Raw genomic sequence first — 10622 nt, 5'->3', positions numbered from 1 at the left:
ATGCTTACCTCAGAATTGCTTCTTCACATAGGTCATTTTAAATAACCATGGGGGAACATCAAGAGCTTGATAATTTGGTTCAGCTAACCACCTGGAAATACAGATGCTGCTCTGAACTATGCTGTCCTCTTGGGTCTAAGAACCTGGGTTGGAAACCTCACGAGAACAAGAGAAGTTTTTTTGTGATATTTTGGCACTTTGGGGCATGGGAGACCAGAGGTGTCTGTAACTATCACTCCATCTCCCTTCACCTTTAGACACACTGATTAAGCACTTTACAGCAGTTCCCCACCTCCAGCTCCACCCTAAATCCTCTCCAACCTGGCTTCTGCCACTGAAATCTCTCACTAAGGTTCTCCAGTGGCCTCTTTTAATTAATCTCAGGGCCTGTGCTCCAAAGCCTCACCTCATCCTCCTCTGTCTCAACACTGCCTTTGGCACCATTGCTTTCTCTCTCCTGCTTGACAACTTGTCCTCCCTTGGCCTTTGTAATACTGCTTGCTCCTTGTTCTCCTACTTCTCTGGCCAGACCACCAGTGTCCCCTTTTGGCAGGTCCTCTTCCTCCCCATTTCCATGGGGATCCCACAAGCTCTGTTTCAGGTCTCTACACCCTTTTTCTGGAGGATGTCATCCACTCACATTACTTCAGCAGCTCTCTTTATGCTGGTGATGCGCAAACCTATCACCCTCCAATCAAATCCACATCTCAACCTGCCCCTCTGATGTCTCCTCCTGAGTTTCTCACCATCGAATTGAAATGGCTAAACCTGAGCTCCTAATCTTTCTCCCACGCTCATCCCACTCCTATCTTCGCCCTACTGTCATCCAGGTCTTGTAACCTGGGCGGTCATCTTTGTCTCTTCCCTCCCCCTCATCCGGACTCTTGTTTCTTCCCATGCAACATCACTAAGGTCTGATTTTGTGTGTCCATCTCTCATCCAGACCCTCATCATCTCCCCTCTTGATGTCTGCAACCTCTCCTTGCGGTCCATATAAAATGCAGCTGGCCAAGGTCCTAGCCCATTGATGCAAACATGTCACCCCTTCTCCAGCTCTTCTTTCTCTACTGCACCAAGTAGAACCTTCTTGTTTTCAAGTTCAAACTTCAAGGCCTTGTATAACTCTGCCCCAGACCCATGCAGCTGATCTAGTTCCTTGGCGCTTCAGCCCCTGGTCTCAGCTACACACTGCTAGCCTCGACCCCCCATTCATCTGCTTCACCCACTACCAGCTCTGTGCCTTCTTCACCATTGGTCCCTATGTGTGGATCACCCTGCCTGGTCTGATTCCCAGAGCCTCTCCCCTTGCCTCTTTCTCCCTCCTGAAGGTCCTCTTCTTCCACAAAGCCCACCACAAACCTGATGCTTACTGGTCTTCTCATTCATTCTCCATTCATCTCCCAAATGAGATCTGAGCTCCATTTCTCTCCTGTCCTGTGCTCCAATGAGTTTGTCAGCTCCTAGGCCAGGGATCCATGAAAGGCGATTCAACCAGCCACCTCTCCTGAGCTCCTTCCCTATGCCTCCTGACCCTGTTTCCCAGCCCACGGTGATTGGTTAAGAACGTCTCCGTAGCGAGGGTTTCATCTGCACCAGGTTGCAGGTTCCATGGAGCAGGGACCTTTCCTTTAGTGTGTTATAAAGCACTGGCAGTGTCGAGACAGAGGAGGAGGAGGAGAAATAGGCATTTGGGCTCAGCTCCTCAAAATGTATTTAGGTGCCTAACTCCTGTAGGAGCCTAATTACCTTTGCGCATCTGAGCCTTGGGGCTTAGATGATAAAGAAAGAGGGAAACGCAGCCCCAGCTTTGCAGCAGGCCCCTTTCCTCAGGCCTCCTTCAGCTCACCGACTCAGCCTTTCCCTGCTCACCCCCCTCGCACCCTAGCTGCCCCCATCGAACCCCAAAGGGCAGCTATAGTGAAAAATGTAAAACCGCATCCCTTTGCTCTTCATAGACCAGCACCTCCTCCCCGTGATGGGTGATAATTTGCAAGGCGCTTATTCCGACCACCACTCCCCTCCCCGTGATGGGTGCCAGACCCACACCACAGTCCTGCTCTCATCTCCTAAGGAAAAATGGTTTAATTTGTCACAGACCAATTATAGCTTCTCATTTGTCCCTCAATGACTCCTGGTGGCTAGCGTCGAGGACAAAGGGTCCCTCTGTGGGGAGATTACGCATGGCTATTAACAAAAGGAAAAGCATCCACTGTCTCACCTTGCTGGGGCTGCTGTCTCCAAAGAGCCAGGAAAAGGAAAGGCTTGCTGACTGACAGCTGGAGGGAGGGCTCCCAAAATCCCTCCTCTCACCTGGAAGAATAGCCAGGACAAACTTGGTATTAAAATAATATTCATGCCTGGCAGATAAAGTCCCGGCTAGAAGGAGCCCCAACATGACTGTCAATAACCTTCCCTCGGTCGTTTGCTACCAGGCATGCTGTGACACTGTGCGTGATCCCAGTCTGGGGGCCTGTGTAGGTTAGGGGAGCTTGCCACGTAGGGTGTGACATGGACAGAGAGTAGATGTGGGGGGGTTTCATGGGTGAGTTTCACCAAACTGGGAGTGGGGGGGGGGGCGGGCACCTGGCATTAGTACCAGAGCTACCCCTTTAATTCAGTCCCGTTCTCCTGAGGCCTGTGCCAGGCCCCTAAGAAAATTCCACCTTCCCATAGAGAGGATGGTTGGGGTGATTCCCCTGGCAAAGAGCCCTTGGTAGAGTCAGTCTCCCTGATACCAGAATATTCCTGAAGAGCAATGGCCTGGCATTTAGAATGGACCCAGCTCTCAGGTCCCGATCCCCCATCACAGGAACATCGCACTCCCCCCTCCTTACACTTGGTGCTGGACTCTGGGTTTAGCCTTCAGGACCAAAGTGCTCCTGGCCAACAACACGCTCAAAAGTGAAGCTGGTTTCTCCAGTGATTCGGTGTCCCTACTTGCTGATGGTGAAGAGAAAGCAAGTGTGTGTGAATGGAGATGAGTCCCTCATCCTTCACATGGCTTTCTGGGAGAGATCGCACCCCAGATCTAAGGGGGACGGGAGAAGGGCTGGTGTATTGCTCAGGCCCCGTGTATGTGAGATTCTTCCCCCATGTTGATCCCAGTTGTGTAACAGGCCCCTGCCACCAACATAAAAAGAGAGGAGATCTCCCTGTTGAGGTCCTGCCTCTGCTGGGTAACAGCAAGATAAACTGGAGTGCTCTGCTTCTCCATCTCAAGCTGATTCAGGGTGCAAGACAGCAGCCAGCGGGCTCCCTCCTTCCATGTGGCTTTGATCCCAGATCTTCACTGGAAGAACAGGGGGAAGATGAAAGTCAATTTCCCTTTGTGCTCATGGCGAATAATTCAGAGAATTCCCCTTGTTTACTCTGAACCGTTAATGATCCGTCAAAAATTACCTCTGAGATTGTAATTAAAGAAACCTGCCGGGAGGGGTGGGGGAGAGGAGACAGACTGTAGGGAAGTGAGGGCTCCATCTCTAAGTCCTGATTGGCTAGAATGGGCTGTCAGCCCCACACCTCCCCTCCAGAATTCCTGTCCTGAGCCTACTGGAGTCATACACCCAGTGCAGGGCCCAGCAAATAAGGGGTGCAGAACAGCACTGCTGGTGTTCCCCTTTACATCTAGCTACAGGAAAACGAGCTGCTGCACCCTGGTTACATGTGAATCAAGATGGCAACACACCTCAGCAGGAGCCCACAGGAAACGAGTTCAAATCAGCTCCTGAAATAGCCGCAAAACTTCCAAAAAAAAATTAACCTTTCCCCTCCCCCATCCCCGTCATGGGCTCTGGGAGGAAATGGACGTGTACGTGTCCGCACACATTCTCTCTCTCTGAAGTATTTCAGACTGCCTCTCCCTTATAAGCCAATGTCTGAGCTCAGAGCTCTGTGCTTGGTGGTAGGTATCATAGACACTAAGTGGAACAGAGTTTGCAGGAAGTTTCTCCTCACCCTTCTAGTGATTCACAAGAGAGAACTAAAGGGTAACTTGCTTTGCAGCAGATGATAGGAGGGGATGTTGGGTTACATCATCATTTAGGGGGTGAGAGCTGTGGGCAGGGAGTCGCGGGAGGGTAGAAATTCCCCTCCCCTACCTTGCACCAGCAGTCCTGAGGTCGTATCCTGCTCACTTTATTCCCACGCACAGTTCTATTGCAGACAGTAGAACCGCTCCCATCAGACAGGCCCACAGGGTTCACCCCCGGGATTTTCTCAGCATAAGCTTCTAACTGGAATAAAGCTGTGTCCTTTTTTCACCTTTGCCTGTTGTTTGATTTTCCTGGGGCTGGAGCTCAGCCCTTGGTTAATCAGAGCAGGGGACCTGCTAAGCCCTGAACTCAGGCCCTGCAAGGTAGGAAGAGGAATCACTCTAGCTCTCCTGTTTTTAAAATGTAAAACTGCAGGAGTGTGTGTTAGCAGGGCCTGGCCAGTCACTGCTGGGGATGATACACAGCTAGATTGCATGAGTCTGTTTTAATGCGGCCTGCCCTAGCTGAATCACTACTTCAAACACAGGCAAAGTTTCCCCACCCACCTTTGGCCGATGTAAAGTTAGTTGTAGAGCAGCAGAAGCGTGCCTGATTCTGGCCGGACCCGACAAGGGCCCTGGCTCTGTACTGCACACAAATGAGGGCCCTGCTCCCGCGGCATTGTGGAGCTCCAGGAGGCCGTGCAGGGGCTTGAAGGTAAAAATATGCAAGGGAGTCTGCAGGATCAGCCCACGGGCTGGTACCTGGGTCTCCCCCACTGTTCTCTGAAACCACGCATCGTAGCTCTCACAAGATGCAGATAGGTCAGGCAGTGCCACGGGCAGCCGTACTCACGCCCTGCCTATTCCCCCACCCCTTTGTTATCGAAACGAAGGCTCCAGCATCTACGGTCGGGAAAGCAAAGAACATCTGTGCCCAGTGGAAGAGCTGCTCACACCCAGTGGGGTTCTTGCTGCAGGATTTCTACAGTGGTCATAGCACTTATGGACCATTTCACCGTCCCGTCCTTTATCCAGTCACCGGGGTGCCACTGAGCACAATGTAGATTGCTCTGTGGTGCTGGGGACAGGACGACCGTGTTTTTATCCCCCAAGCAAACCCACCGCAGGTGCCGAACGGCAGAATTCATCACCGCAGGCTAGTACCCACCACTGCAGGGGCCACATGGCTAGGAACGCCGGCACCAATCTCACAAGCAACACGCTGGAACGAGATCCAGGTCCTCCAGAGGTGAGAGCGCAGCCTGTGCTGGCATCAGATTTAGGAGCCGAAACGAAATCCCTACAGCTGGAGATCAGTCGTGTCCATCAGGTGGGATTTGTAAGGGGAAGAAGGGCCTGGGGTAACATTAGCAGCGAGTTACAGCTTAGCCAGCCGAACGCCCCGGCTGTTGCCCCATCACTAGCCCCAGAGTAGAACGGACACGTGCCAGCAGCCCGTCCTACAGGAACTAGCTTTGGGACCAGCTGTTTGATGACCTGGAATTCCATGCAGCCAGTCTTTTCACCTGCTTCTGTAACTGCCACTGGGGTAAAGGCAGGGGTCTGTATGTCCCTCCTGCCATACCATGCTTCAGAGAAACATAGACAGGATGGCCCATTGGTGCCTGCCCTATTCAGCCGAGCCCTGGAGCATCCAGCTAGGTATGTGGTGTAGATAGAGTAGGACCATTGCTAGAATACTGGGTGCTGGAGACTGAATCCGGCATGGCAGATCACATCCGGAATCCGGCCTCTGCTCTGGTACAGTATCCAGTCCAGGCAGCTTCGGACAGGGGAGTGAAAGGGCACTGCCTGCAGAGGCCAGAGTGAGAGACTCCATGATTCTGGAGAGAAGCCATGTGCACAGGGAGGGTGCGGGGGATCCTGGACACACCACAATACTCTGACCTAAACACAAAGAACTCTCCAGAGTGTTGAGGAAACTGAGGCAGGGAAACACGTACGGGTGTGTTTAATATTTTGACTAGATCTATGTATTTCTGGCAATTGGTAAAGTGTAACTGTGCTTACAATCCTGTGCAATGTCACTCGGTTTGCTTCACTCTCACATTCCCCTCAAGAGGTGGCCTGTAAGCACAGAATGCTCACATGGCTATGGGGGGAACTTGGGGGGTCAACACTCATCCCACGGGCTAGGGAGTTGGACCACAGGGTGTCAGTACTCAGGATGGGGTGCTAGACAAAGGATCTACTGAGAAACCCCAAGCCAGGGCCCGTGCCTGGATCCTGTCGAGAGCCTGCAAATTTAAAGCACCCAAGGTGGGCCCCAAACACAAGCGCCTGGAGAGAGTCCACCCAGGGGGAGGCCAACCTGGGCTGTCTGTGACCGAACGTATAACAAACCGATGTAGGAACAGCAGCTGTATCCTCCCCATAATATTGTAAATAGCGAAACAGGGACACTACACCACTGAGTCTGGGCAAAGCTGGAGCCTTGCCACACAAAATGCCAATGTTGTATATTGGGCATAAAGTGGAACAACTTCATCTGTAATGCAGATGTTTATGGTTGCTCCGGTCTACACACTACTGGAGCCTTATGCTTTTTGGACATGTCGCAAGAAGGCCACCAGACATTCCAGCGAATGCCATTCTCCAGGTGGCTTGTAATATCCAGGATAAAATTCCACCCAGCGAGGGGTGGAGGTGGCCCCCCCTATTACATGGGTTCAGGAAGTCTGTTCCAACGTTGGACTCTTGGGCCATCAATCCCCTGCGGCTGTGCAGGAACAGACCAAATGGCGAACGCTCACTACTGCTGACAGTTTGCCTAAGCATTGAAACAGCAGCATTACCCTTTTGTTTAATGACCCAGGAGAGCAGGGGTCCTACGGTAGCTGCCTTATGCCTCCATTCTCCTCCTTGGGCAGGGCTCCCCAGCTCAACTACTGTCCGTTTTCAACATGGTAGAAGATTAACAGCGACCGAGCAATTAAGGTTTGTGCTGAAGCAGGCAGGGAATTTCCAAGGGCACGGGCCTGAAGGAGGCAGTTGCCCAAGTCCCACTGAAAGCCAGCTAGATGAGGAACTCCTTCGAAAATCCCAGCCTGACACATTTATAAATTTTCTGGAGAAGGGGGGGCGTGAGCCGTAAAATGGCAATGCTTGCAGAACCCCCAAAATTCTGTAGGTTAGTCATGGCCAGAAAGGAGGACAAGGGCCTTTGAAGGGATTCTGCACATGTGCCCTCTCCCCTTCCCAGAGGGCAGGTAAGGGTTTGGGGTTCTTATACTAGTGCCCCAGGCAAGCCCCTTTATGGGCTGTAGCGGGACAGAGGATTTTTGAATTTAATTGATGATTTGCAGAGGGCAAAAGCTGACCAGGAGCTATAGCTCAGTAGGAGTGGAGCAGGTAAGTCCATGCCAGCAGCTGGGGTATTCCTATCCTCCAGCATAGCTAGGTGTGAATGAAACCTTCTCTCTTTCACCAACAGAAGCCCGTCCAATAAAAGATATTACCTCTCCTACCTTCTCTCTCTCTAACTCTCCTTTCTGTGGCTTGCACAGGCCTCAGCCCTACAAAGACTTAGGCAGATGCTTAATTTTATGCGGTGAGCCTACTTGGAACCATTAAACACTGGTACTATTCACCCTTGTAAAGTACGTGCCTAGTTCTTTGCCAGGTCAGAGCCACAGGCTGTACCGTGGAGCACAGGATCTGGATAGTGGGACAAAAGTCACAGCTGGGGGCAAGCTGTTGGAATTCTTGTGCCTTACTGTGCTCCTAGGGCTGTCTCCTAACCCAGCACCAGCCTTCCATCCTATTATTGAAGGAGTATTCACACAAGCAACTTTCATTCTCCAGGAAAGAGAATTACGGCACTTTTCTAGGTGAACCCTTCAAGCCCCTGCGGTTAGCAGGAGATAAAATGAATCGCTTCTGTGGAAACACAGGCTACAGGGCAAGATACATGGTTAGAAATGGACCTACAGGGTTGCATTTACCAGATCTGCTTCGTTTGATGTAACCATCATTTGGCTACTGTGGTTACAACAGACATAATACATCTCTGGCCAAACAAGTTGGATCCAATTTTGCCTCATGCTCCATCAGCCAAAGCACCAGCTACAGTCTGGTTTCCCAGAGCTTGGCTTTGGGGATAATGGGAGAAGTAGCAAGAAAGCAGGTGCAGCTTTCAGTCTAGGGGTGGAGAAGAGGGAGACGGGGACTTGTAAATCAAGTCAGTGAGGAATGAAGGCTACAGAGATGTGCTCACCCCTGATTATGAAACAGCAGCAGCAAAACACGCTCCAGCCCTGACGAGAGGAGTTACTATAAAGGCTGCGTTGGGCGATGTACAATTTCACTAAGTGGACTGGCCGATTCCTGAAGAGCAAAGGTCTCACAGGCACTACCTTCTCGCCCACTTGTTCCTAAGATCAGCATGAATTTCAGACCATCGCTTTAGTTTCATGTGCATCAAAACAGCTCTTCTCCACCCCCTCCCGTTTCAAGTTACCCTAGTGCCTATGAAAGGTGCTAGGAGGAGGGAACCCTCTCTGCACAAAAGAGAGGCAAGGGCTAGCTTTCCCTTCTCGATCCCCCGCCAGCACACTGTACCCCCATCCCGGGAGGAGGGCCAAGTTCAATCATCACAGGCTGTTCAGTCCTGGCTGATACGGACGTAGTCCCATGTCCCGCAGCTCCACCACACTCACATCACAGGGCTCCAGGTTTTCCTCTAAAATTTTATTATTTATTGAATAGAAACGTACGCAAATATAAAGTGAATCCCCAAATGCCGGCGCTGACTATACAGATACAGCGCTCACTGTACAGGAAAAGCATTAGTACTTCCTGAGCAAATCAGCTGTTCACCGCCTTGGGCAAAGCAACCTGGTCAGAGGACCAGACTGCCACCTGGTGGAGATGGAGAACGTTACGCCACCATGCTTCGAGGCACAGGTATCAAGCCGCAGACTTCCATCCTGAGAGCGTGGCAGTGACCACCTTCCAATGAGAAAGTCTCTCTTTGATGCAGGAGCAGAGCATCCTAAGGAGATCCATTGTGATGGAGCAGGGGAATAAACGCAGGGAGATTCCAAGTGCTATTGGGGATCAAATTAAGATTTGTAATCCCTCCTCCCCGTCTTCCTCCACGGTGCCCAGCGCCCTGAGTGACAGAGCTGTAGGCCGGGTGTGTATGCATGTCGGATCAGACGCATGGCTACAGTCCTTTCCTGTATGTGCAGAGAGGAGGGGTGAGGAGAGAGGCCTTCACTTGAGACTCCTTCAGCTCAGCAAAGACCTCCCTCCTCGGCTGCCTTCTCCATCCCAGCCTGACTGCAGCAGACTCGGACCCTGGGGAGCAGCTGGCTCACCATTAAAAGAGCCTCAGCAGACAACTGTTTACCCCACTAAGAGAATGTGGCTGGGGGAGGGGTGGGCGGCTCACCCCCATCGTGCACATGGGCTCCTGAGTTACCAACTCATTGCAAGAGGTTCTGCTGCCACCTTCAGAGTGATGGGCCATAGGCAGCGAGAGCTCCACTTTCCAGCCCAGTCTCCAGGATAGCAAGCACAGTCCTGCCCCTTCCTGCGGAGGGCGGCAAGGAATGTCACGTCATGGAGATGCCTGGCCCAGACAGACAAGCACCCTGTGGTTTGGAAAGCCGAAGTGCTGCTGAATGTCCTGCAGCAGCCTCTCTCCTCAGAGCCCAGCGAGGGCCTTCCCGTCCCTAACCTTCTCCCCATGCGAGCCAGGTCCCCAGCACTGTGCCCGCCCTCCCTTCCTAGTCTGTTCATGCTGCGGCCTGCAGCTCCTGATGCTGAGAGGTCCTCCGTCCCTGGTGGCCCATGGCGACTCCTGGCTCCGCAGGGCAGGTCTGCACTGCAATAAGACACCCATGGCTGGCCCGTGGCAGCTGACTCAGGATTGCAGGGCTATAAAATTGCAGTGTTGACATTTAGGCTCTGGGACCCTCCCCCATCATGGGGTTTCAGAGCCTGGGCGCCAGCCCAAGCCTGAACATCTACACTGGAGTTTTATAGCCCATGAGCCCGCGTCAGCTGACACGGGCCAACGACAGGTGTTTTACTGCAATGTAGACACCCTTCGAGCTTCCAAATGTTCGTGGAGCAAACGTACGCTGGAAGGGAGGGTGCGGAACAGCTCCCCCCTCACATGCCCATTCAGTGGCAGGGGGTGGTCAGGGGGCATCAGAACTAGTGTGACCAGAGAGCCAGCGAGCTAGCAGCCAGGGAGAAAATCAGCTCTACTCAGCGGAGTGGGAGCCAGGCCAGTGCTGGGTCAGTGCAAGGCACAGCACAGAATTCAAGCAAGAGTTCCCAAGTCCCAGTCTCCTGGCAGAGGCTGCAGCTCTCACTCAGCTGGGTGGGTAACACCTCGAGCCCCTTCTAGGAGGAGAGGGGAATCACACTGCCCCAGCAGTCCTCATGCCCTGAATCCCCTTCTCTCAGGGCAGAGGAGCACTGTCTGACTCCAGAGAAGCAGCGCTGGGGAGGGACCATCTTCTGGATGCCATGGTGCTCCACATTGCCATGCAGGGAACTTCACTGCTGTGCTTTCTTCTTGCTTTTCTGCTTCCATATTTTGGACCAGCGGAACTTGCTTTTCCTCTTGTTGGGCTCCTGGCTCTCTGGAGATGCATCTGCGGGAAAAGAGAGA

The 10622-nt window shown here is 52.5% G+C and overlaps 1 protein-coding gene across 3 annotated transcripts in view; it reads right to left on the bottom strand.

Moving 5' to 3' along the window:
• Window positions 1–8668: 8668 nt before the first annotated feature.
• The window catches only part of MICALL2 (MICAL like 2), a 34838-nt gene continuing 32884 nt past the window's right edge, over window positions 8669–10622 (bottom strand). For all 3 annotated transcript variants that reach the window (XM_073362037.1, XM_073362036.1, XM_073362038.1), the window contains one exon: window positions 8669–10605. In XM_073362037.1, coding sequence (XP_073218138.1) covers window positions 10508–10605 — 98 coding nt within the window. In that variant the 3' untranslated portion in view covers window positions 8669–10507. The remainder of the gene's footprint in view (window positions 10606–10622) is intronic.

This window comes from Lepidochelys kempii, chromosome 10 (genome assembly GCF_965140265.1).
Source record: "Lepidochelys kempii isolate rLepKem1 chromosome 10, rLepKem1.hap2, whole genome shotgun sequence".
Classification (NCBI taxonomy): domain Eukaryota; kingdom Metazoa; phylum Chordata; order Testudines; family Cheloniidae; genus Lepidochelys; species Lepidochelys kempii.
The sequence above is the reverse complement of the archived record's forward strand: the minus strand, read 5'-3'. Positions and strand labels throughout refer to the sequence as shown.